General features: G+C 48.3%; 3 protein-coding genes across 9 annotated transcripts; 2 read left to right on the top strand and 1 right to left on the bottom strand.

The window, feature by feature from the left end:
- Positions 1 to 1,761: 1,761 nt before the first annotated feature.
- LOC119117529 (tyrosine-protein phosphatase non-receptor type 12-like) lies at positions 1,762 to 14,919 on the top strand. 5 transcript variants are annotated; one of them, XM_037243859.1, is made up of 18 exons: positions 1,762 to 2,355; positions 6,174 to 6,282; positions 6,349 to 6,425; positions 6,503 to 6,598; positions 6,880 to 6,918; positions 7,060 to 7,128; positions 7,230 to 7,289; positions 7,351 to 7,493; positions 7,572 to 7,638; positions 7,721 to 7,798; positions 8,136 to 8,234; positions 8,808 to 8,893; positions 10,507 to 10,696; positions 10,771 to 11,692; positions 12,421 to 12,492; positions 12,775 to 12,828; positions 12,918 to 13,005; positions 13,184 to 14,919. In XM_037243859.1, the coding sequence occupies exons 1-18, from the start codon at positions 2,251 to 2,253 to the stop codon at positions 13,191 to 13,193; spliced, it is 2,364 nt and encodes a 787-aa protein (XP_037099754.1). In that variant the 5' UTR covers positions 1,762 to 2,250; the 3' UTR covers positions 13,194 to 14,919. The 5 variants fall into 5 exon arrangements, with proteins under 5 accessions (XP_037099754.1, XP_037099751.1, XP_037099752.1 ...); XM_037243856.1 differs by having other exon boundaries at positions 1,763 to 2,355; positions 8,805 to 8,893; XM_037243857.1 differs by having other exon boundaries at positions 1,763 to 2,355; positions 8,805 to 8,893; positions 10,771 to 11,707; positions 12,425 to 12,492.
- Positions 14,920 to 16,418: 1,499 nt separating this feature from the next.
- On the top strand, positions 16,419 to 24,840 carry LOC119117528 (lysine-specific demethylase RSBN1L-like). Of its 2 annotated transcripts, none has more exons than XM_037243854.1 (9): positions 16,419 to 16,990; positions 18,618 to 18,728; positions 20,017 to 20,501; positions 20,564 to 20,722; positions 21,201 to 21,338; positions 21,441 to 21,583; positions 21,641 to 21,823; positions 21,881 to 21,989; positions 22,085 to 24,840. In XM_037243854.1, exons 1-9 carry the CDS (start codon positions 16,456 to 16,458, stop codon positions 23,543 to 23,545), a joined length of 3,324 nt encoding a protein of 1,107 aa, XP_037099749.1. In that variant the 5' UTR covers positions 16,419 to 16,455; the 3' UTR covers positions 23,546 to 24,840. The 2 variants fall into 2 exon arrangements, with proteins under 2 accessions (XP_037099749.1, XP_037099750.1); XM_037243855.1 differs by having other exon boundaries at positions 16,420 to 16,990; positions 21,653 to 21,823.
- Positions 24,569 to 26,157, bottom strand: LOC119117531 (transmembrane protein 60-like). Of its 2 annotated transcripts, none has more exons than XM_037243869.1 (3): positions 25,907 to 26,157; positions 25,653 to 25,766; positions 24,569 to 25,584 (listed from the first exon to the last, which is right to left on the bottom strand). In XM_037243869.1, exons 2-3 carry the CDS (start codon positions 25,734 to 25,736, stop codon positions 25,267 to 25,269), a joined length of 402 nt encoding a protein of 133 aa, XP_037099764.1. In that variant the 5' UTR covers positions 25,737 to 25,766; positions 25,907 to 26,157; the 3' UTR covers positions 24,569 to 25,266. The 2 variants fall into 2 exon arrangements, with proteins under 2 accessions (XP_037099764.1, XP_037099762.1); XM_037243867.1 differs by having other exon boundaries at positions 25,959 to 26,157.
- Between the last annotated feature and the right edge of the window lie 34 nt (positions 26,158 to 26,191).

The raw sequence follows: 26,191 nt of genomic DNA, 5'->3' as shown, positions 1-26,191 counted from the left end.
AGAGGGAGCCCACATACAACTCTTCAATATTGTTTCACTGCGAAGTGGATGTGACGTCCCGCACTTCTCAGAATCACTTTCATTATTAAAAGAAATGTAGCAGAATAATGAAACGCTTATGGTCAAGCAGACATTTAAGCACAATGATGACTGCTTTCTTTGCACCATTTTTATTACTTTTAATAGACCTTGATGATAGTATCCCCATTATCACTTAGAAGGCTGTGTAATGATGAATAATCACCATTTTTGGCAGATATAAATGGCGGCATTATTCAATTGCGCTTCAGGCTGCGTGGAGGCGTGGACCGGCTCCCAACAATCCTTATTTGGATTATTATTGGCTTAATCATTGTTCACGACACCGCTTCAATACTGCCAGTCAGGAGCCCGTGGAATTATTGCCAGCAGCGCTCCTGATTAGAAATCACCCAAAATGGGTTGCTTTTGGTTCAAGTTCAGAGGCAAGGTAATGTGTATGTGCAGTTGTGTGTGTGTGTGTGTGTGTGTGTGTGTGTGTGTGTGTGTGTGTGTGTGTGTGTGTGTGTGTGTGTGTGTGTGTGTTGGGGCCACCCTCCAGCCCCTTGAGGTTGTGTATGGGCTTGTAACAGCAGCATTCCTCCTCTCAGCTGCTTCTGAACGCTACATTCCAGAGAGAGAGAGGCGGAAAGATGGGAGGGGAAAAATAGTGTGTGTGTGAGGGAGAAAGTCAAAGCGGGTTGATTTGGGAGCCGTGTCAGCAGGATGTTGTCATAGCTAACTGTCCTGGGGCCCCTCAGCGCCACTGGCAGGTCAAATACAGTCAAGAGAAGGAGGCGGGCGTTGAACCCAGAAGACCACTTTCTTATAGGATTCCCATGCTAAAACACACGCACACACCATCGCCTGTTGTCTTGCTTTTTGATTTGTTTCCACTCGAGTGTGGAGGGAAGAAATAAACTTGTTTAGACAGTTACGTGTGAATTGAGGGGGTTAGTCAGAGAAAGTAAACTGCGTTGGGATGATGTCATGCTTCAGAAGGAGGTTTTTGTGTGTGAGGATAACAAGTGTAAATGTGTGTTAGTGTTACTGGCACAACCTTCTCACAGTAATTTGTTTCCAGTTTGTAACTACTGTTGCCATAATTCAGAATAGACAAAGGTCACGTTCACTTGTCAAATCGATTTACTAAATAGTTGAGGAAAAAAAGACTGGCTGTTAGCGATGTATTTGTTACAAGTTATTTCTGGAGATGTTTTAATCCAGAGTCGACATTTGACCCATTAATCTGCGTTTTAATTCCGGCCTTCACGTAATATCGAGCCACACATCCCAACATCTTTAGTGGTGGGGATTAAAATCCCGTAATGGCTGTTGACTGGATTATTTGAGTGTTTGCTTTTGATTTTAGAACCATGGACGGGATTAACCTGCTCCCTTATTCTTGATCACGTATTGTGGCATCTGGTAGGAGAATTGTGACTGTTACCAAAATACACACTTTCCGAGCGTTTTTAATTAATCAAAAAATATATAATCCTATTGCTGTACTGTTATCCAATATGCGTGTAATGAAAAAAATAAAATTCAAAATGATGACGTGCCAAACCGCGTCGAAACGACAGACTGGTGTTCTATCCAATCAGAATCGTCCTTTACACAGAGAGACATTCGTGTTTGCCAATGACATCCCGACATTTATCCGCTGCCGCCAATCAGCAGAGTGAATTCTCTTGGAAGGGGCGGGTTCTCTTTCTCGTTGGCTAACCGCGTCCGGATATTCCCAGTAGCAAGTAACGAGCAGCAGTGAATGTGGAAATCGAGCTAGACAGGGAGGGGTGGATAGATAGACTTATCCGAACCGGATCTCTTTCTCTTTTTAAAGTCTAATTGCTTTCTTGGAGGAAAAAAAAAAATATCTACAAGGAAGTTTGCATAGCTTGTGTGACGCTGTGGTAATAAACTTCACCGTTGTGGCGGAACCCCGGTCGCTGCTGCATTTTCCTCCGACTACTGTCAAGCATTGTGAAAACAGCAAAGAAGAAAGAAGGCGAGACAACATGGGGCGATAATTAAAAAAAAAAAAAGAAGACGAGGAAGGCTTGTGAACCGACGATGACTCCTTGGGAGGATCCGTGAAGCATATTTATTTTTTATTTATTCCCCCCCAACCCCCCCACTTCCTTTTGTCTTTTTTTTTTCGTTGCTTTTTTTTTTTCGCCTCCTCTGCTACTTCAGGGAGGTTGTTTTTAATAGAAAGCGCCCACAAGCATGATGGACCAAGCCGGCATCCTGAGAAAGTTTATCCAGGGCGTGAAAGCCATGACGGAGGGGGACGACGACAGGGGAGAGGACAACTTCGGCAGCGACTTTATGGTGGGTGCAAAATGATCGACAGCTAGCTCGTTAGCTCACGTAGAAGCCCTCCGTGCTCTGATCGCACCCCGTGTCCCGGTCCGCTCTGTCCCGCAGAAGGCAAAGGGACGACCGCCCTGCCCCGCTGTCCCATTCCTCCCATTCGTCCCATTTCCAGGCTTCACACGTCGGCCTAGCCTCAGACACGCCGCCGGCTCCACTTTCGTACAATTAAGCAACCAAACCTTCTGCATTGACGTCACGTTTTGGCTAATACACAGTCATTATACTGAATAGCTCATTTATTAGCATAGCTTGTTAGTGCAGTTGTTATGATGGCTCTTTACTTCCTGTTAGAAGCTAGCTTCTGTTCACCATAGACATAAATGTATACTAATGAAATACACCGACGAAATTGATAGGTGTTCCCTATTTCTAAGATCTTCATTAAAGCAGCTTAACAATGACTACATATGATACATTTAGATTTTTTTTAGACACGTGCACACATAGATCCTTAGTGATGTTCTGGCTCCACTCCTTTGCCCTTGATGGGTGGGGGGGGGGGGGGTAAAGGGGGCCTTTCTGCTATGGCCCATTTTCCCATCAACTAGAAAGGTATTGCACCTTCTAATTGGAGGTTAGCTTGTAGCTCCTAGCAACGCGTTGCAAATGTTTTAAATCTAATGTTAGTCACCATGTTTTTAAAGCTTATATTGCGTCATATTTTGTATGAAGTATTGAGCACTTGTTTGATCGTGACGTACTGATTGGGATGGAGGCGTTGGGCCCACACACATTACGCACGAACACACACCCTCCCGTGAACTTTATGGAAGCTGCTTGCTTGCTGGAGCTTGCAACATTCTTTCTTGCGTTTATTTCATAACATTATATCCCGCCTTTTAAATCGCTGCGTCATTGCCTTTTGGACACACTTTTGTCAAACGTCTTTCAAAAAAATTTGGCGAAATATCAACACGCATTCGGTTGTTTTGGACTTCTGTCCGGTAAATATGCGTTTCAAGTTGACCTCAGATATTGCTCAAACACTAGACAGAGACTTTAGGGAAGTAGCATTTGTAATGTTGGCTATTGCTCAGTAGCATGTGGTGATGTCACGTCCATGCGCACCAATACCGAGATCCGATACTTTTTAGATATAAAATTTCATACATCACAATGCTCCAAAATTGTGAATTCTGTTATCAAAATTGATCGCTGAAGCTGATATTGACCTTACATTCACTCGTCTGGCCCCTCGCATGACCCCCAACATTCGTTACAGGCGAGAAAACGTTTGAGTTGAAGCCCGCGTGCTAAATATTAATCCGAGGCCTCTGGCTGACTTTGCTCTCATCTGGCAACATTGTGCGCTGTTCGTCTTTAATTATTCATCCGAGAGCAGCCCGTTGACTAGAAAACGTAGTTGGTTAGGCCCGCTGCAAAAAAACTTGGACACCCACTTTAACCACCTATTGTTACTTATATATAGAGTGTGTTTTATACACATAATGACAGTGCGCTTGCTAGGTCATCCAGTCACAGATTATATGGTTGGCCAAAGTGCGGGAGAATCCGAAATATTCAGGCAGTGCTTTTTTTTTTTTTTGAATGTCAAACCTATTTTCTTCTGGGCTCATCAGCACGTACTGGCAACGTGTATGTTTTTCCGCGAGAACATCGGTGACTCATGAGGTGAACGGAAAGCCCGAAGCAGACGCCGAGTTGCCCCTTTACTGTCAGCGCTACGAATGCAAAAGATGCAATCTTGCCTGGAGGGAAACATCAAATCAAAATAAATGCGTGCAATTTGTGCAAGGTGCCGGGTCCCAAATTGCATATAAAAGCCGACATGTGTTAAATTGATTTGATTGCTCTCCATGTGCGATTTAACATCTATATGAAGACTAAGTATAATTTGTCGGGCGCTACTTTTTTTTTGGTGAAATACCGACTGAAGCTTTTTTTTCTTCCCACCCACGGTCTGTGGATGTTTTCAAGATGTTCGAGCCTCTCAGGTTAAAAAGCGGAGACTCCCGCAGGCTGCCGAAGGAGTTTTGTCATCTCGTTAAAGCGGAATCTGCCGACGTGACGTGTGGATGTTTCATTAGCTTGCTTTTTGGTTTAGGGTGACACGGCAGGGGGTTGTCGCTCCTGCGCTTTTGCCTCACGTTACTGTGAAAACACCTTCCCGTTTCTTCCGGAAGCCGCCCCCTCGTTGGGCTTAACCCAAAAAACAGGCCTTCTGCCCCGGGAGCTGGCTTCTTCTCACAAGAGAAGCCGAGGCGTATTTCCGCTCGCCGAGGTAGCTCGACGAAAGTTTGCTGACCCAGACCACACACTCGGGTGAAAGTTAGAACATTGATTACCGCCTCACAAAAGTGACAGATGTCACGGCGAAGGCCTCAACAAAAAAAAGGCCACGGCCTACGAGCGCAAGGTCAGCAGGTCGCCGTTTTCTGCCCTGCGAATATCTCAGCCGGTGAAGCGATGCGCAAGCGGATGATCGGGATTACGTGCGCTCGGTCCGCATCTGCTTCCTGCGGCCGGAGGGGAACAATAGCGACGAACGGTTTGTTTTGCGTAACAGAGGAGCCGCGGGAATTCTATCGGGCGACTTGAAAATGAAGAGTGACAGACACTGAGGAAAAAAAAAAGGAAACACCGGTCGGTGGCTAATTAAAGGAGCGGACGCGACGATGCTCCACTGACCTAAATTTGCTTTCATGGGATGTGACTCCAAACTTCTCGGTGCTCTCGCAGTGCATCTTTGCCTGCATGCCAGTTTTTTTTTGTAAGTGCTGACCTATTTTACCGTGGCGCTGAAAGTTGACCGTCAAGAGTGATGCAGCAGCTCGGCACCCCCACTTCCTGACCACACAAACACAACCAGCACGCACTATCCATATGCAGGAAGAACACATGCTCTGCCAATCAGCGCTCACGGGCTGAACTGCAGAAAGAGAAAAAGCATCTAAATGTTTGAATTATTCAGCAAGTACGCCCATGCTTATTCAGCCAGGAGACAGAAAGTAGGTTAGCTCGGCGGCAGCATCTCCGAGCGGCTTTACCTTTTTCTGTTCAGCCAATTCGCTTAGCTGCTAATGTCTTTTTTTTTTTTAATCACATAGTTATTATGTCGGCAGCCCTCTGCGCAGTAACGGCCTTGGCATCCGCAAGTTATTTTCGACCCAAGTAATGTGTCTGTGAACGCCGGTGACTCACCCTGACGGGGGTCTGTGGAGGCGGGAAACGCCCTGCCTCTGTGCGTGTGTGTGTGTGTGTGTGTGCGCAGGAAAACGTGCTTCGCTGCTCTATGATTGGATGCCAGGAAGGCGCATCTTGTCATTTCACAGGCCCTCGTTTCTTCAGCTCCCATTCACCAAAGTGTGTCAGGGAATCATGAATGCAGGAAGCAGTTAGCTTTGTTAGCAAGAGCATCTTTTCTTGTTGATCATTTGTGCCGGTCGGTTGGCTCAAGCAACGGTCCGACTCCCTCCGCTTTATTCTTCCTTTTCCGCCCTCCAGGCGTCCTCTATTATTTGTCCGGGTACACATGTGCACTTTATGTAACAGGAAGTACGAGTAATTAGAAGCAGGGCATCTGCAGACGGTAGCCAGCGCCGTCGTGGATGTGAAGTTCGTGTGTGCCCTTTTTACATCATTTTGGAATCAAAGCAATTTTGCTTCTTTTCTTTGCGTGTTGCATTGGTTTATTATCATGTGACTGTCGCGCTCCTCTTTCAACATATCTTCCTCAATATCTCAACCACAAGGAGCTTTAAATGAGGAAATATTCAACCTTGGTGTCTCCGTGTTGTTTTGTTCCTTTACAGCGTCTGCGGCGGCTTTCCACCAAGTACCGCACGGAAAAGATTTACCCCACCAACATTGGCGAGCGAGAAGAAAACATCAAGAAGAACCGATACAAGGACATACTGCCATGTAAGTCCCGCCTGGTGATACTTTTTACGCCTTTTTTCAAACCATGTCCTTCCTTTTTCTCCTCAGTTGATCACACTCGGGTGAAGCTGACGTTCAAAACGACCAATCAGGATACAGATTACATCAATGCCAATTTTATCAAGGTGTGAAGATTTAAAAAAAAATCTTTTTTGGGTGATATCTTCTGATGATTGATCATCTTGTTTTTTTTTCTTCCCAGGGCATGGATGGCCCGGAGGCCTACATAGCAACTCAGGGCCCCCTCCCCAACACTGTGATCGACTTCTGGAGGATGAACTGGGAATACAACGTGGCTGTGAGTTGTCGCAAAGACAAAAACGTCATCACTTGGGCTTCGCTACAATTTCGATTCTCGGTCTGGCTGATCCACCGGATTCGAAGACATCCACTTTGTTATCAATAATTGAAAAAGGCTGCTAATTGTATAAGTAGCGGATAAATATTTCATATAGCTGAGAGAAGTTGAGAGGCAGATGGGACGGAGCAGATGGGTCCCGTGTTTGCGGCGATTAAGCCGAGAAGCTCGCAGATGTGAGCCAGTGCCCGTCCTAATACGTCTTCTCTGCGTCCCTGCAGGTCATTGTGATGGCCTGTCGTGAGTTTGAGATGGGAAGGGTGAGCCTTTTTATTTATTTTTAACTTTAATTAGACTTCTATCAATTTTTTGCTCAGCTTTGTCATTTTTAAGAATTCTCTGCGAAGATTAAAAGCAGCATGATTCCGTTTCGGCAAACTCTCCCGCTCTTCTCTCCTCAGAAAAAATGCGAGCGGTATTTCCCGCTGTTCGGGGAGCCCGTGAGTTTCGGCCCTTTCAGAATCTCCTGCGTGAGTAGATAAATCTGCAGCTGTGGAGGCGGAGCCTTTCTCACATTTTCTTCTCATGGACGTCGCTTGAGCTTTTTGTCAACGCTCTCGTTGCCTTTCAGGAATCGGAGCAAGCCAGGACCGACTACTCCATCCGCTCTCTGGTGGTGGAGTACGAAAATGTAAGTTTGCGCTCAAACACAAAGCGGAAGGCAATCACGAGCCGTCTCGTCTTCTCCGCAGGAAACGCGCAGGATAACGCAGTTCCATTACATCAACTGGCCCGATCACGACGTCCCTTCCTCGTTTGACTCCATCTTGGACATGATCGGACTCATGAGGGAATACCAAGAGAACGATGACGTCCCCATATGTGTGCACTGCAGGTGCGATACAGCGAGTACTCGAAAAAGGTGCTCATCTCAGCTCATTTGTATGATTTTATTTTTTTTTTCTCTGTTCAGTGCCGGCTGCGGGAGGACAGGAGCCATCTGCGCCATTGACTACACGTGGAACCTCCTCAAAGCCGGGGTAGCTGCAAATCCAAATACTTTCCGCTTTTTCTTTAATGTCCAAATAAACTTTTTCTTTTTCACATTGTGTGTCCCTTAAGAAAATTCCAGAAGATTTCAACGTTTTCCGCTTGATCCAAGAAATGAGGACGCAGCGACACTCGGCTGTTCAGACAAAGGTTTGTTCGCCATTTCATCAACAATTTTTTTTTTTTTACTCTCTATTCGCAATGACACCTTTTAGATTTCATATCCGCCGTATATTTGTGTTCGTACCTCTCGTCTGAATCAAAATATTATGCTTCACACAAAGCGAAGCAGTTTCCAGGAAGCCGGTAATGAAATTTAAAGAAAAAAACAAAAGCCCGGCGTAAGACTTCCTGCCTCACTCAGGGGGAGTAATGAGGTTAGCGTTCATCTGCCAGTGCTTGTTTCATTGCTCCGTCCTTTGCAGTGCCCAAAACTTTTGCTTTTTATTGATTTGTTGTCTCTCCTTTGCCCCCACCTCCTCCCCAGGAGCAGTACGAGTTGGTCCACAGAGCGATAGCGCAGCTCTTCCAGAAGCAACTGCAGCTACTGGAGAGCCCCACAAACGTGCAGATCCACGACGTCATGGTAGGACGCGCACGCCGTGTCAACACAAATGTCGCCTAGTAGCACAATGGAAGCGAAACAAAAACACAAATAATGAGTCACATGGGAGGCAGCGTGTCAAAGTTGGCCTCCAGAAAACTCTCTGAGAGTTGTTGAGCCTCGGAGGACTCTAATCAAAAAGAACTTTTTTTGCTCTCGTCGGGTTTTTTTGAGTCCTCGCCGTCCTCCTTCGGCCCACATAACTGCTAACAAGCTGCGTGTCGCCACTCGTTCATCTTCCTTCCCGTGGCCCTTGATGTGCGACCCAAGTTCAGAGACATGATTAGAAATTCTCCTCGCCCGGAAATAGCGTTTAAGAGTCACAGTTATTGTTATATAATTATTGTTAGTCATTATAGAAGATTTGGGCGTGAAATGTCATCAGGGCAACAAGTGTGTTATTATCTTGTGCTTAACTGCTTCTCCAAACATTTTCAGCGGCCATTACTGACTCACGCCTTTAGCGGCTGAGTCACGGCTATTGTTTAGCGGCACAAACACCCACAGAGGTGCATTATGCAGCTCACATTTTTTTATTTTTTTATTTTAAAGCAGGATGAAAGCAGCCCCGACAAAGCGAGCCACCAGTCGGATGACGAACGATGGGACACGCCTCCTCCCAAACCACCTCGTATACGCAGGTGAGATGCTTTGTCTGTCTTTTGAAGAAAAAAAAACGCCGCACCACATGGGGAAAAAAACTTTCTCCCTTACTATGCTTCCTGCTGATCTTTTGCAATGGTCTGCAACTCGAATGTGGCTGGCAGGCTTTTTCCAAACACTTGACTCCCCTGCTGAGCGGGACTCGCTCGTCTCGGCGTTTCACTCCCCTTCTCAATTTTAATTTCGCCGTATGGCCCCGGCAGGAATTGCGCTCCACTTTCTCCTCGCCGCTTGGTCCTCCTGATTCTCGTTGGCTTTTACGATCCACGCGCAGAAATGGCAGCCTCGCCCGTGATGAATGCACGTACCTATAGACAGATATGCTTTTATTACCGCCGCCGGGGAAATGAACACGTTAACACCCAAGGACGCTAAAAGAAATGCGCATAAAAATGATGTCTGGCTCTTTCTTCCACCCCCATCTTTTTTATCTGACCGAAGACGGTTGATGGGAACGCAAACGTTTTTTCAAAGCGCTCCAACCCAAAGCCACAAACGTGCCGTTAAAAAATGCCGCGAAATTGCGACACTGTCAATTTATATGGGAATATATATGGAGCCGTTTCCCACAAATTCATCCTTCCGCTGCCTAAATACTCACTGCGTGTTTTAAGCCTCCTAAGACCATCCAAGTTGCTATTTTTATAGTCGGCACACACACACACACACACTCACTCACTCAGCGCTTGAACGTCAAGGTCACCGCTAGCGAGTCAGACACACCCCAAAATGTGCTTTATTCAAAAGCTCATTTGCATACATACTTAACACGTAAAGCAAATCCTACTCGTGTTTGTTTTTTTTGGCCTGTCTTATTTGCGTTTGCTCCTTTTTAGCCCCTCAGCATATCATAAAAGTTTCATCATATCGAAAGGACAAATGTCTTGGATAAACTCTGGCTTTTTTAATAATTCATATCCCCATGGAAACAATCCGCTCCAGTGGTGGGAATCATCTCTTTTATTTGCTCAGCCAAGGAAGACAATTTTCAAGTTGTTCCGAGCGAAGCCATTTTTTTTTTGTTTATCTGAAAAGAAGTTAGTGTCGCCACTCGAACGACTGCAATGAAGAGTGCCGAAGCAGGACAGTAAATTAAGATGGCGTGCAATCTGATCTCCCTGCGGAGGAGAGTCGTTAATTCCCCTTAATCAAGTCAAAAGGCATTTGAAATCATTTCCGAGAAGCCCCTGCGCGCTTGCACGGAAACTTGCTCCGTCTCATCGGTTAAAGAAATAATCCATGAAGTGGGATCCAAATTAAATCTGGAGAAAATAACCCACGTGCCCTTTTGTCTGCAAAGTTGTCAAAGCAAAGAAAATTGGCGTTTCAGCAAACACGTAAATGAATGCGTCGGCTCAGGGGTGGCAACCTCAACTTCCTGTCAACAATGTTCACGTGCTGTCAGAAAACGCGTAGCTCACGTGCGCACAAACAATCTGCTGTTGGCTTTCTCGGAAATTTCAAATCGCATTTTGACTGGGCTCGGCGGGGCAATTTGGATTGCACAGAAAATCTGGTCGGAAAATGTTATCTCCGATTTGCGCCCTCTAGTGGCGGAAAAATAAAGTCAAGATTGTTCTTGTGACTTTAGTGCTCAGGTGGAAGGCGACGTGAAAGAGGAGATCCTGCAGCCCCCCGAGCCTCACCCCGTGCCCCCCATACTGACCCCGTCGCCCCCGTCGGCTTTCCCCACCGTCACCAACGTCCGCCAAGACAACGACCGCTACCATCCCAAGCCTGTCATCCACGTCCTGGCCAGCGCGCAACAGAACCTCCCTCAGGTAAATGACAAGCTGTTTATTTACTTTGTGCCTACAAGCAGCAAAATGTCATGCCTTTGCTTCTCTCTTTCCAGAATAAAGGCACGGAGATGGAGAAGAACCTGTCCGAAGCAAGTGCGAAGAAGCCGCAGAGCAGTCCATCCGAGCCAAATGACCAAAATCAAAAGCAGCAGATGTCCAATCTGGATCTGAATGAAAACTACAACAACAAACTGTCTGCGGCAACAGCAAAGACGGAATCGGGCCTGAGCGGGACCCCTTCCTTGCCCATATCCCCGGCGGCCGACTGCGGCGGCGCGCCACGCGTGGAGAGGAAGCTCAGCATCGAGATCAAAAAGGTGCCTTTGCAGGAAGGACCTCGCAGTTTCGACACTTGCGCCTCTATGGGAGCGGCGGCCGGAGCGGGCGGCGGCTCGGCCAACAGCGGGAGCCCGCTGCAGAGGTGCCACGCCTTCAAGGCTCGCTCCGGACAGTCCCTGCTCACGTCCAGCTCCTCGCTGTCCGAGGACTCCGGCACGGAGGGCGGAGCGGGGGGATGCGGGGAGAGCCACGCAGAAGGCGCCGTCCTCGCCAGACCCAACCATCTCCCGGTAACGAGCGACGGCGGGGAGCGGGCGGAGCCGAAGGCCAGTCACGCGGCGTGGACTCATGCCTGCGCCAGCCCCGAAAAACCTTTCCCCAAGACCTCCTCGTCTTCGTCGTCGTCCGATCGCGTCGCCCCCTCCTCCTCCTCTTCTTCGCACCTCTCCTCCTCCTCGTCCTCCTCCTCGTCCACGCCGGTTCGGACTGCGCTGAGCTTCACCAACCCGCTGCACTCGGACAACTCGGACGAAGAGGGCGACGGGGAGATGGCGGCGTGCCGGGAGAGCCATCGCACCAGTATTTCCACGGCGACGGTCACGTCCCTTAACTTTGGAGATCATCAGCCCGTGCGGAAGGTGTCGCCCATGTCCATCGCCGGGCAGAGCTCCTCGTCACCCGCTGCGGCCACAGCAAGTACGGCGACCGCCGGTCTGTATTTCACCATCGGGGGCCTGTTTCGCACTGCACTTAGCAACCCGCTGACACAAGTTGAGCAAACCACTGAAAATTGCCCCCGTAATCCTCGCATACTTTCTGGGTCAATGTGGGTTAAGAAAGTGTGTGTGTGGTGGTCGCATGTTGAATGGTGAAGGTTCAATAGCGCATGTGAAACACGTTTGGGACTGCGGTGGCGTGTTGCGGTTATGCAATTGCAACGGAGAATCACGGAGTGTGTTGGACTGGGACACACTTAGGAATGCTTTTGGACACGCGTTGAGTGTTTTGCTGCCTTTTTAAATACGCCGAGGCTGCATGATGTCCATCACTCTTGGGTTGACTAAAAGTGTTGAGTGACCTCAAACATCTTCATGCTCGCCTCGAGTAGTTCCCGTATTTAAACCCACCAGACGCAGATTTATGTCCATGGCATTTCTCAAAGTGGTCCCGGGTGTGTTGTTTTTCTGCTTGGCTTTTTTCTGGAGCCTTGTTTCCATGACGCGTCACACGATGGGTCGCAAAGATGGTTGTGCTTTTGGACGGGTGGCGCTCTGCTCATTTCTGCTTTGTGTCAAGCACACGGCTGGTGGCTGCTTGTTTTGCCGCACCGATTGCTTCCCCAATCAATCCATCCAGATTGACTTTTTTGATTTTTTTTTTTTGTAACCTTGCCTCTTATTTGACCTCTGACCCTTTTAACCCAGACAGCTGGGACAGTGACGACTCCCCTCCCCCCCTCCCAGAGAGGACCCCCGAGTCCTTCATACTGGCCACAGGTGCGTTTGCCTCGCTGGGGGAGGACGCTCACCCAGACGCCTCCTGGATGATGGCAGGAAAAATAAAAATACGTCATCCCCGACTCAAGTGAAGTTTATACAGTTGTACAACAGAGGGCGCTCTTGTCCCTCGTGCAAGGGAATGATGTAGGACAGTGAAGGGCAGGCATTGAGTCAGCATGAATGAATTTGTTCCCAAAGAGCTTGCAAGAGTACACATACAAAGAATGAGTTCAATTTTTTTATTTTTTTTTATTTAAATGCCTGTTTTCTCTCCGCCAGACCCTCTGGACGTTAGGACACCCGCCTCAGCTGAGTGGAGTGGGTCACACAAAGGTGAGTCCCCTGTAATGAAACACCAAAAGTTATTGTTTGACTGCAGTACAAAATGAAACATTTGCGTTTTTGTGTTTACGTTTGTGTAGATATGTCCGAGTGTGTCAAGAAGACCTCTGCAGCCGATAGTCAGTCTTCGGCCGCCGCAACAGCCAACAGCAAGGCAGACCTGAGTGGGTAAGTCTGTTTTTTTTTTTTTGTTTAGTCGGCAGTTCAATCATTCTTAGGTATCGTGTACACTCGGAGGCCTCCGATACCAACTTGTGATACTCAAGCTACTTTTTAAAATGGTCCAGCCCTGTTTTGGACCTCTCTTGGTTTTCTTAGCGTTGTGGTTGGTCCTCTTTGTCTCCAGGGTTCGATAACCGCTGCATTGCGCCCAAAGGCCCTCAACAATGCCCCCATGGAGTGGACACGACGGACCGCTCTGTCCACAACAATGTCCTCCCTCTGGAGACGGGCCAAGATCTCACCCCGGGGTGGTCCCAAAGCGAGCTTCTAAGATGCCACCCTGCCGGCTGTGCGTTTTTGCAAGTCGGAGCCCCCCCCCTCTCCTTCACCCCCGTCCCCTTCTTCTCGAGAGGCTCGTCCGTTTGGCTGGCTGCCGGCGGATGTTTCAAGACGCTGACGTGGGAGCCGTCTGCTTCTTCCCCCGGTTAGTCCGAAGCCTAATATCTTTGACGTGAGCGCAAATAAGGAGCGCAATCTTCTCTCTGAGCTGGAGACGTTTTCCTCTTTGACCAAATGGAAGCCCTTCTTATTCGATGTTCTCCTTGAAAGCAACACTTGACTAGAAGGTGCCCTTCTACTGAATCAGCAACAATCTTCAAAGCGAAGTGAGATAATCTTAACCATGACGCAACCTCCTGGGTAGTCTCCCCGCCTCCCTCTTCACTCTCCCCTCACGTTCTGTTCTGCTGATGCTACGTTACCCAAGATGAGCGTAGAAGAAGAAAAACGGGGACATACCCTTGTGTCTCCCCTCTGTCATGGTTTGCCTTTTAGCTGCAGTACTTTGGACAATAGTCCTACGATGTTTTTAAACCCGAGTCCCAGAGTGATGTGGTCTGGTCCTAATAAGTTGTTGAGAAAGAACAAAAGTAGCCGTTGAAGTATTTAAGGTCCAAACAACTATGCTTGGAGACTCGGGTTCTCAGTGCTGGGACCATGAGCCGGCCTTAGTCTGACTCTCGAAGAAGACCGTCAAGCGCAGTCCTCCTCAGCTTTCCAATCATGCGTCGGTATTTTTATTTTTTTTTGCTTGCTTCATTTTCTGCTGCTTGTCTCTTCTTCATCGCCCCCTGGGGGAGGCCGTCAGGTGAACGACTTTGCACATGCGATACTCTCGTGGCAGTTGACTGACACCAGAACGAGCTCATATCGGACCCACAAGGACTCTCATTGTTTTCTCGCAACGTCTATTACAGGATATACAATGTTTCATAGTTTTTATTTTTTTTTTTGCTTTTCGAAAGATCCAAAACTGTACAGGTGAGTTGCGATCTATTTTATTTCGGATTTTCTTTCCGTTTAAACAGAAGATGTAAGAAAATTCGTCAACTCTACACAAAAAAGTGTAAATTATTTCTAGCTGCCTATTTGTTTTTTGGGGTTTTTGCTTTTTGCCCAAAAAAAAAAGATTTTAATTGGTTGACAGAAAAGCAGCCTGTTGGCCCTGTTAAGATTGTAATAATCATGTTAATGACAATAATAATAATGTGGCTTTTTTTTTTTTTGTAAATTGTTTTAAATGTTATTTTTGTATACGCAGTTGTTTGTCGCTTGGTTCGATCCACTTCGCTCAATTCCCATCAGCCTTTCAACGCAGTTTATTTCTCTTTCCTTGGCCTCGAGGTTTTGCCGACAAACCGTATGCGCACTGTCCTCAATTTCAGAAACAAGCCCACCTGTGCCTTTTACGAGACAGCCCCGCCCCCCCGCCACTCATTTGAGTGGTGCTGATATTTGCTGCTGAAGCTCTTTTTGTTTACCCCACCACCACCCTCGTGTAACTCACCCTGTTGCCCCCCTTAAAACTACACACACATTGTATGTTGCAGAAATCAATCAGTAAAACGAACATTATATGAAGACATGACTCTCTTTTTTTTTTTTTTTTTGTCGGAATGTGCTACTTAAAGACTTATCTGTGAAGCTGACGCGCACTTTGGGCTGCGCTATCGCATTTCTGATGAAATATTAACATGAATAGGTCAACATTGACTTGTACACAGAAATAGAAATGCCAAATGGCATTCTGTGGCAAAACTCCAGTAAAGCACTTTTTAGTGGAGTTGGATGCCTTCCATTTGTTTGGCTCTTGTAAACTGATAATGTCATGACTTGCTAGAAATGTGTGTGTGGGCGTCAAGATGGCGCCGCCACCTGTACACACACATGCTAATAGCAGGCATTCATTAATCTCTGCACGTTGGGGAAATACACGCCGTGTATTGCTACACTTGTCGTATTAGCCTTTGTGAATTGCGTGGCGAGCTGTTTGCATCACAATACAGGATGCAAAAGCTGTATCAATGAAGCAAGATTGTTCTTGATGAAATAACTGTCATTTTGTAGACAATACCTTCAGTTTTATTCCCAGCATGTTTTTCCACAGTGAACTTTCGACTTTGCCATTAATGGCTCTGTTTACACTCTAATCCAGCCACGACGATCATTTCCTTGTGCTGTCAATAATGGCCTCATTCCAAGTTTAGCTGCCTCATTCTGATATCATAGCCAATTTTGAATACACAAAGTGTACACAAGGCCCGGACGGTTCACAAGACGTTGCGTAATGTGTTTTCTGTGTGTGAAAGGGAGATAAGATAATCCTCTTGGGGAAATTGGATCATAGTGGCGAGCGGATCCCCTTGATGGATGCATTTTTATTTCCAGCCCGCAGACAAACACACGCCGTCAACCACTATTTCTCAGACTGTTCAATTGGAGCTGTGTAAGCGAGTGGATTGTGATAGACGGCCCAAATATTGCGTTAAAATTGCTACACACATTGCTAGTCAAATGATTTAAAATGGAAGTCAAAAGAAATCTTTGCCCAAAAGTCTAAACACAGTGTTCTAAATATTATTACATTGATAAATTAAGAATTGAATAGACATTTTGGCATTATACTTCCCCCTGCTGTTGACTGGAGATGACGTCAAAATGCCCTTGGGCTCACATTACGAATGTCATGTGATAAAAATGACTTAATTTCCACTTTTAAGATAAAAGCGTGGTCATGGAACAAAGTAATCTCTTATTTTAAGGCATACTAGCACTTATTATTATGAATGCACTGGGCAGATTAGATTAACCTGGCAACACAGGAGCTAAAATTTGATTTGATGAAAAATCTATTAACACAGGAAATCAGTGCAGACGAGGAAATGCGGTAAAATAGTGGCAACGTGCGGTTTGGGATAAATTAGTACAATTCTAAGGGGGGGAAAAAATTACAATTTAGTTGTTACTATTGAGTTTGACGTAGTATTGTATTATCTGCACTGTAAAGCGCCCCCTCCGGATCTGTCAATCAAAGCGAGTCAAGCCCCGCCCCCGCCTCTCCGCACGTCTCGCGCCAGTTGAGCGGAGCGAGTAAATACTAGCGAGAGAAGCCTCAAGATGGCGGACTCGCCGAGCTCCGTTCGCTTCAGCAGCGGAGCCGCGGCGACCGCCCCCGTTGCAAACCCGCTCCCCAAGTCCGAAAACCGCCCGCAGTCTTCGCGAGACTTGAACGCGCCGCCGCCCAAGAAGCTCCGAGTCGAGGAGAGGAGCGTCAAACCAAAGAAAGTCGTCCGGGATGGAGGGCTGCTGGGAGGCAACTGTGGCGGCAAGGAGAAACTCCAGCAGCCGACGAAGCAACCGTGTCTCGCGGCGGGTTTGTGGAGCCTCAGCCCGGCCAACGCCAGCGCCGCTTTGGTCCACACAATCGGCGGAAGCCAAGCGGCAGTCGCTACTGGGCACAAAATCTTGAAGCAGAGCGATTTCTTCCTCCACAAGGCGCCTAAAATCAAGAAGCCGAGCAAGGATAAACAGCGCGAGAAGGGAGACGCGAAAAAGAAACTCTTCGTGACGCCCGCTAACAACGACATTGGCAGATTCGACCACATTTCTCCAATCAAAAGACAAAATGGGGATGTCGCGTTGCCACATAAAGGTAGGCCACGGTGTCTTTGACACAATCTTTCACTCAACAATTCGATTAAGTTGAGTCAACTCTTATTTTCCAAAGTGTTACATTCAGCCACTTGTCTGGCATGTTCCCTCCCCCTTAACGAGAGAGTGCACTAGTCTGCCGCCTAATTCGTCTGGACAGTCCCGTTTTCGGACGTTTTGAAAGGGAGCCCGTCAAACTGGCTGGACTGGAACACAAGGGGGGTGTTTACGCCACAAAGCCCCCCCCCCCCTCGGCTAATGGCTGCCAGCTCTCGCTGAACCCTCGCGGTGGTAGCTAACGTATAGATCATAAAATAATCAAAACAAACAAAGCCAATGTGTCATGTGACCGTCGGTTTAACACCCGCGGGGTATTTAACGTCGAATTGTGCCTCGATTGTCGGAGTGTATTCAAAGTACACGCCGCTGTCATAACACGATGACAGGCGCCCGCCATTATGGACCAAGTGTTGTTTTGGTAGAGCACCACGCCCCCCTCCGCTCCATTCATGCTCGGTTACTTTAGACACGTTTTGTTTTCCTAACCTTCAGCAATCATGTCAACAAAATGTCTTTTAGACAACGTTGCTGTACAGTAGCAAATATTTTTTGGAGAGGCGATCGGCTTGTTAAACTTTCTCTTGGAAAAGTTCCATTTTCATCTCCTACTAGGTCGACAACCGCTGAATCCAGAATCACGGCTTTGTCCTGGTCCATGAAGACATCGTTTTATCTGTGCTGTCTTGTGGCTTTCTCAGGAGGAAGTCTTAATCTTCTTTTCGTGATCCAAATCTGCAGAGGATGGACACCATTGTGTCTTTTATGCTAAAGGATTTACATCATTCGAGGCCAATCGGGTGTTTATGTACGCGAGCGTTGCCGCGTGAATGATGTCACCCTTTTCCAGTTGGTTAGTTTAAGAGGTCGCGCTGTTAACAGTCATGGCAGCTGTCCTGAGATGCGTTGTGGACACAACCGCACTCAAGATGTCAAAATACGATTAAATATTCACGCGGGCTGTCAGCTTTTACGAAGTGGCCGCGGTCAAATCGTGCCCTTCCGAAATTCTTCAGCGCCGTTATTAACTTACTGACTTTAGTCTTGAAGGGAACTCGTGCCACACATTGACCTCTGACCCCTATATGTTACCATGCAAGGCAAGTCCGACACCCGCACGCAAAGTGGAAGCGAAAGGATCCACTAAAATGTCAAACGGTATATTTTAAAATGGAAGGAGCGTCATTGCGCCTCTTCTCCCATTGCCCCTTCAAGCTTTCTTTTTAAGCCTCCATGAAAGCATTTTCCACTTTGATGGTGCGAGCGGCGGCCGCAACCCCGCCGTGTTCACTTTCACACTCCGCACGTCCGTGCTCTCCATGAGTCTGGGGAGGGGGGGGAAAAAAACGTATTTTTTTCTCAGGGTGGGAAAAAAAATGCTGCTCGATGTCACCTTGGAATTGCATGTTACAGTCATAAAATATCATAAGCATATTGCAATATTCCAGGGAGCATTGCGTGCTGTGATCATGCATCATAGCAAGTCTCGCTTTAATCTTGCGTACAAGGGATTGAACCTTTTTTTTTTTTTTTATTTATGATAAAATATCACTTCCTTTCTGTTCCCGCAGAACTCCTGAACAAGGACAAGACTAAAGACCAGGAGCGTGAGGAGAAGAAGAAGCACAAAGTGATGAACGACATCAAGCGGGAGAATGGAGAGGTCAAGCAGCCCATTAAAGGTAGATATGGATTTTCTTTTTTTGCCACCATCAAAAATTTGTAACCGAACGGGGGAGGCATTTGAAGGTCTCTCATACATTCATAGCCGGTGGCTGCACATCAAATTAACCGTAGATAATTCTGTCCTTGTGGGGCTCTTCTTTTTTCTTTTTTTGATGAGAAGAAAAAAAAACTATCAGGCATTAAATGTTGCTTCCGAGGCAACTCGCCAGTCATGTGAGCCAAATAGAAAGCAGGCGTGAATTTGACGCATCCAAAGGAGTGTTTATTTTTCCAAGTCCGTTCGGAGCGGAAAGGGGGGGGGGGGGATCTTATCAGTTCTAGTTTACTGCTGAAGCGGGGGCCATCGGCGGCCGGAGGAAACGACGAAAGGAAATCAATAAGCGGCAAGCGGCTGCTTTACGAGCGCCGAGGCCATTTGTTATCGCGTTTGTGTGTGGGAACGCATCAGATGCTGTTTAATGTCGACTAGTGGGTTGCACTTTTCTTTTTTTTCCCCTCCAAGTCCTCTTATGCATTTTTTTTGTAACACATACACACAAGTAATAAATGAATCTGCATTTTAATAATAACAATAACATCAATGTTTTGGTTTGATCGGTTATCCCGAAATAAAGCACAACCACTCACCAGCGTCGATCGTATCGTTTGCTTCCAAATAATTTTCTGTTGGGGCTCGAGGACACTTTCGGGGGGGAAGTGTGTGGATTCGCAGAAAGGGGAATTGGGGGAGGGCGCTTGTGTGTCGGGGGGGGGGACCTAAAGAGCTTTTGGATTAGTAGCTTGTGTGCAAATCCTCGCTCTGTTGCTCTCTTTATTGTTCTCTCACACACACACATTGTATTACAGTGTGCGCTCAGGCCGTCTCATTGCCGTGTTATGTGCCATCAAAAAAAAAAAAAAAAGAGACTGCGCAAGATTGCTGACGCGGCAGCACATATATCCCGCCTTGCTATCTTTTTCTACTACCTGTCCACTTTGGGTGAACAATTGCCACAGACGCGCGGGCGAGTCCCCGCCTCCGTGAACAGACCGCACGAGGCGCATAAATAACAAAAAGCCCGCGGCAATTCAGGAGATGCGGCCTGACTCGTATCAGCCGCTCTCCAGGCTTTCCATTTCACGCTATTTGATGACTTGTAAATGCCTCGGTTCAGTTCTGCGGAAGAAAATCCGCCAGTGGGTTGCGGGGTCGGCGTGTAAGAAATGACAAAGTCGATCGCAAGCAGTCACCGGCTCGACCGCAAAAACGTCTCACGGTCGGCTGACTCGTTTCCCCCCCGACAGATGGAGGCGTCCAAGCCGAGCTGGACTCGGAGCTGCAAATCAAAAAAGTCAAGAAGAAAAAGAAGAAGAAACACAAAGAGGGGGAGAAGCACAAGCGCGTGAAGATGTACCACCGCTCGTGCCAAACCGTTTGCGCCGGCTTGCTCCTCTTGCCCTCCCCGCCGCCTCACCTCGACAATTCCTCCACCGCCGCGGCGTCCCCGTTTAAACTGCCCCTGCCCGTTCACCCCCCGCCCAACAACAAGAGCGCCCACCTGCACTCGCCGTACGTCAACTCGTCCCCGCACAAGAGCCCGGGGCGCCACATCCATCCCGGCCTTTCGGGCCTGGAGTTCGCCCCTTACATCCACATCGAGACGCAGCCCAACGGCGGCGCTCTGGTGGCCCACACCTACGCCTCGCAGCTGGCCTCACTCTCGGCGGCCCAGAGGCGGCGATTCGCCCAGGAGTTTGTCACGCTGGCCTTCAGCGAGGACTCGGCGCAGGTACGTGATACAATGTCATTATAAATGGCAAAGACTACATTTTTTTTATCTGTGCGTCCTAGGCCGCTCATTACGTCATGGGCATCGTCCACGGAGAAGCCTCCTACCTGCCCGACTTCCTGGACTACTTTTCCACCAAGTTCTCATCAGCGCCGGTCAAAATGGAGATCCTGGGAAAGAAGGACATCGAAACCACCACAATGGCGAATTTCTACTCTCAGGTAAAGTCCCCAGCCGTGTTTCTTTTTGACCATTCGCCGAGAATCAATAAAAGGCGCCCGGCGGGCTAATGCGGCGCTTTTACTCTGAGCGCATTCGAGCAACTCATTTGTCGCCAAGCACGGCGGAGGGATTATGTAATAAAATGTGTGTTGGGCGACGCGCCGGCTTTGTTGTGACGCAGTGCTCGAATGGACTTAGTCCCGTTGAGCCACATCCGCGACCACAAGCGAGCGCATAAAACCGCTCAGAGGTGAGGCGGAGGTTGTTGCACGAACTGCATTTATGAGGTCGTTTGAAAAACCTGATCCTTCAGTATCTAGGTCATTGACTATTTTAAGTACAGCGGATATAAAAATAAAAAATAGAAGAAAAAAAAAGCGGGCACACCCCCTTGAAGCTCCTCATCTTGCTGGCATTTTACATCATCAGCCAAAATCTTGACGCAAGGTCCAAAACGCTTGCTTGTCGTCGCCGCAGGTGAAGAGAACTTACAGCCACGGCACGTACCGAGCCGGGGCGATGAGGCAGATCAGCCTGGTGGGAGCCGTGGATGAGGAGGCGGGCAATTTCTTTCCGGAATTCCTCGGCATGCTGGAGGGGTCGCCCTTCCTGAAGGTGAGTCCCTTGCCTGCTGAATAAACAAAGCACGCGCAAATGTTACTTTGCACAAGTTGGGTGGCAAACGGATGTGATTATTTTTATTATTTTTTTCCCCAGCGCACACTTCCATGGGGGACCATGTCCAGCCTGAGCCTGATGAGCCCCGACGAGAGCGACGACGGGCCCATCATGTGGGTGAGGCCGGGAGAGCAGATGATCCCGGTGGCCGACATACCAAAGTCTCCTTTCAAGAGAAAACGGTAAGAAGACCGCCAGAACAGTTTCCACTTTTTATTGGGTTTTACTACTAGATTTAGTTTCCTTCACAGCTCCACCAACGAGGTGAAGAACCTCCTCCAGTCCCTTCCCAGGACCAGCGAGCCCAGGGAGATGCTCTTTGAAGACAGGACCCGGGCCCACGCCGACCACATCGGCCAGGGTTTCGAGCGCCAGACCACGGCGGCGGTGGGGGTGCTGAAGGCCGTCTGCTACAAAGAAGGGTAAGTAAGTACGGACGGACGGACGGACGCTGACGTGACATCTGCGTTCCTTTGCAGCTTGGACCCTCCTCGCGTAACCAAAGACGTGGTGTGCTTCCACGCCGCCGATTTCCCGTACGTGGTTCAGCGGCTGCAGTTGGATCTTTATGAACCGCCGCTCTCGCAGGTCTTCAAACAAATCAAGTATCTTGACTATGATAAGGTTGAATTTTCAAGGTTTTAATCCCACGATGCCGCCATCCTGTTGTATCGTTCTCCTAGTGTGTGCAATGGGTGGACGATGCCAAGCTGAACCAGCTTCGTCGGGAGGGCATCCGCTACGCCCGCATCCGGCTGTGTCACGACGACGTCTACTTCATCCCGCGCAACGTGGTCCACCAGTTCAAGACCGTGTCGGCCGTCTGCAGCCTGGCCTGGCACGTCCGCTTACGGCAGTACGAGCAGGGAGGCCAGGGAGAGGAAGTGAAGGAGGAAGAGGAGGAGCTGGACCTGATGGAAGAAACCAAGGGCGAGGAACAGGAGAGGATCAAAGTAGAGGAGGAAGAGGAGGAGTTGGGTGCAGCCAGGAACAGGACGTTGCCAACACTGGAAGATCTGCCGCCTTCTGATTGTCCGCCGCCGATGCGCTCAGTGGACTCGCAAGCGAGAGCGAGCGACAAGCCGGAGGAGAAGGAGGTTGCACAGGATGACGCGAGGCCCAAACGTCCACAGTCGCCGCCGAGCCGAGTCACAGCAGAGCTGCCCAAAAGGAGCAAACCTTCATCACCTCGCCCTCACCAGCCTGACAGAAAAGCCACAAAAAACACTCATCACAACTTTCATCATCGTCATCTGCCAAGCGCCACCACGCCGTCTTCCAGCTCGTCTCCGTTGTCCCCAATGACCGCCTCGCCGCACTCCTCGTCTTTACGCCACCCGCTAGCTGCTGCCAGCCCTTCCTCCTCCGCCTCGTCTTCATCGCAGAGCCCCAAGCCCCCGCCAGACTCTCACCCGCACCCTTCCCCGGAATCCACGTCTTCCCGTGTGGCCCCCTCCCCTCAGAAGGACAAAGACTCGCCGCGCTTCAACCCGGAAGCGGGCGCCGACCGGCGGGCTCCCGCGTCCTTGGACTTCCACGCCCACCTCGGTTCCTATGGCGACGCACGGACTCACGCGCCGACAGAAAAGTGGACTCACGGCGTGGACATGAGCCCCCGGACGTTCGTGCACGCTCACCACCTGCAGCAATATCCTCCCCCCATGCCACCTCCCCACCACCTCCCCCAAATGTTCCCCCCTTCCTATTCGCCGCTCCTGCCTCACTCGCACCTCCCCCACAGACCTCCTCCCCCCTTCCTCAGTCAGGTGCCGCCTCCCCACCCAGTTCACATCAGCCCACTGCACCTGCCCCCCCCACACCCGGGTGACGCCACCACCCAGACCCAGCACTACTACCCCCAAATGGCCCCCCTCATGTCCCCCCACCACTTCCACCCTCACCCCAAGCCCTTCTACCCCCCACATTACCCCACGCTCCCCTTCCTCCCCTCCCAGCCCTTCCCCAACCACCCTCCTCCCCCCCATTACCAACCCATGGCACCGGCCCCGCCTCTCCATCCTCCACCTCACACCTTCGCCCCGCCTCCCCCGCCACCGCCCTCCTCTTCTGCCTCTCCCCCGCCGCCTCCCCCTCTCCCCCCACTCCCCCCAAACAACGAGGAGGAAGAGGAGCGGAGTCTCTAGGGCTTTTCTACCTAACAATTTGGTTTTCCCAGATTAAATTGTACAGCTTTCCTTTTGCTGGTGTTGTAAAATGATGTAAAAAGGAAAGTGGTTTTCAAAAATCCCAGTATGCTTTGAAAAGTGTTATAAACCAGGTAAGCCGAGTCTCATTTTGGAAGATTGACGTTTTACCGTTCAACTTGCAGCTAATGCTTCCAATTGTGCCCGAGACGTTTTATGAAACAAAAACAAGAAAAACCCGCCACCTTACACAACACTCGCCCCGTGTTGTAATACAATGGCCGAGACAATATTACGTAATATGATAACACTTCCTCCCGAGATGTTACTATTTTTAAATCGAGGCGTCGCCCACGGTTTCAGCCGTTGCCATGTTGTCTTACCGGCCGATGTCACAAATGGCAGGTAGCCCGACGAATAATTATTATGAGTCATAATCATGCACTCTCGAAACTGCCGAGTGAAAAGTGACCCGTTTTTCAACCTCTTCGGCGTACATCCACGTCATTTCCGGCGGTCCACAGGGGAGATGTTGTGTTCTTCCGAGATTTTTATGCACACACCGCCAAGATGGTTTTTAAGCTCATCACGAATGTCGACTTCCAAAAGCGCTTAGTGACGGACATTCTGCTTCCAAATTTTGAAACTATTTGTCTCTTGTTGTCGCACAGTCGTGGAATGTTTCCTGTCGCTTCCTCCCCACTTGCTAATGTAGCCCACGACATTCCCCCCCCCCCCCGAGTGCCTGTCCTCAACTGTAAACTATGGAATGTTCACACAGAGATTTTGTTGTGTTGCTTCATCATCCCAAAGTTTCCCACTTTGACCCCCCCTCGCCCACACACACTGGAAAATTAGACCAAAGCCTTAAAAAATGGTCAGCAAGCCGAGTTGTGTTTTCTGCCATTTAGTCTCGCAGCTAGAGTGGCAAATATTTCCAAAATGTAAGCTAGTTCTCATCTATTTTTTGCAGAAGGCTTCACTTGAGAGGTGAAGGACAATATGAAGCTTTTTTTTTTTTTTTTTTAAACAGTTCAGGTGTGGTCAGCCAGAAATGGAAAAACCTGACATGATCTTTCTATTTGTGTTCAAACTCGCAATGACCGTAGAAAGTCTTCAGGGACTTGTTTTTTTCAGGATTATTTATCAATTGTGTGTTTTTCTATTTGATTTTAGCCATTTTCTTTTTCACTGTCAGCACTGTAGTGTATATAAGAGGTTTTGTAAAGACAAACGCGTAGAAGGGTTTCTACTTTAAATAAATAAGAGCCAAACTAATAAAAGGCTCACTGGATGAAATATTGACATTCTCAGAAGAAGTTCAATGTCTTTCTTTCGGTCAGCATATTGTTTCTATTTCTTGCTGATGAGCCACAACGCATTGACTGCATTATCATTTATTTACATTGGCACAGTGCAAAATAATGCAATTCATCTATGAGACATAATAAGTATCATTCATTGTTTGTTCATTAAATTCAGGGTCATTTCTAAACAGCACGTCACATTTAGTCGGTTGACAATGTGGAACTTCAGCTACTTAATACAGTACTTGACTTTGGATGCAAAATTGAGCTTTAAAATTGTGCAAAATAAACATTCTCAAATCACAAATATTCAACATAATGGGAACAAATAAAAGTAATCATCCAGTGTGTTGTTCAAAGTAGTCTAATTTTTAGTAGTCTATTTTTTTTATTTTTTTTTTGTTCCATCATTTGTCAGGCCTCTCTCCTCTCTGGAAAGATATTGAAGCCAAGCTCCACCAGCGCTCCCAGCAGCATGGTCCACAGTGGAATGCACACCAACGTGAGCTTCACCTCTGCCAGCTTCTCCAGCTTAGCGCACAGCGTCAGGCAGAAGGCCAGCTTGAGCAGCATGGCCGCCAGGTACCAAGCGCGCAGACGCAGGTCCGGTGAGCCGTTCCGCGGGTCAAAACCTGGCTTGCAGCGACCGGCCATCTTGATGGTGAGCATGAGGAGCAGGATGCCATCGAAGACCCACACCGGCAAGAAGATGAGGAACCAGTTCCACTGCACCTGAAGTCCACATTAACGATTCATCATTCTTGCATATTTGTAATTTCTGCAAGTACATGATGTCCTACCTTCCCATCCAGTTTCAGTACGAGCATGATGAGGAAGACCAAGGTGAAGACCCAGGTCAGCAAGACCCTCTGCGCCAGGGACATCTTGACTTGGCAAGGCAGGAGACAAACAGGCTAGGATGGAATAACATTTCAAAAATGTCACTGTCAAATACGCAATAAGATGACTAAATGTATTGTCAATCGAGACAGGGTTTTATTATTGGAATCCATTTGTGCACATGCAAACACAAAGTAATATTTAAAATGCTAACCTAGCTCTCATAGCACATTAGCATGAAGCTAGCCGCAGACGATGTCACTCACTCAGCGTGTTCCTACATCGGTGACCAGCCTCTCCATCTTCCCGTATGGCCTACATCATCACTCTTTGAATGTTTTTTGTTTTTTTTTTATTCAAAAATGGATTGTTTTCCGAAGGTTTTGGACTGACGACCGCTGGAAGATGGGCGAGCGAAAGTAGATCCGTTATCCGTGATTGGCACGCCCACTCTGAATCCTGATTGGTTAGCAAGCTCTTGCGTCACGCAAGCGCTTTC

The sequence above is a fragment of the Syngnathus acus genome, chromosome 23 (genome assembly GCF_901709675.1).
Source record: "Syngnathus acus chromosome 23, fSynAcu1.2, whole genome shotgun sequence".
In the NCBI taxonomy this organism is placed as follows: Eukaryota; Metazoa; Chordata; class Actinopteri; order Syngnathiformes; family Syngnathidae; genus Syngnathus; species Syngnathus acus.
This window is presented reverse-complemented; position numbering and strand designations above follow the sequence as displayed.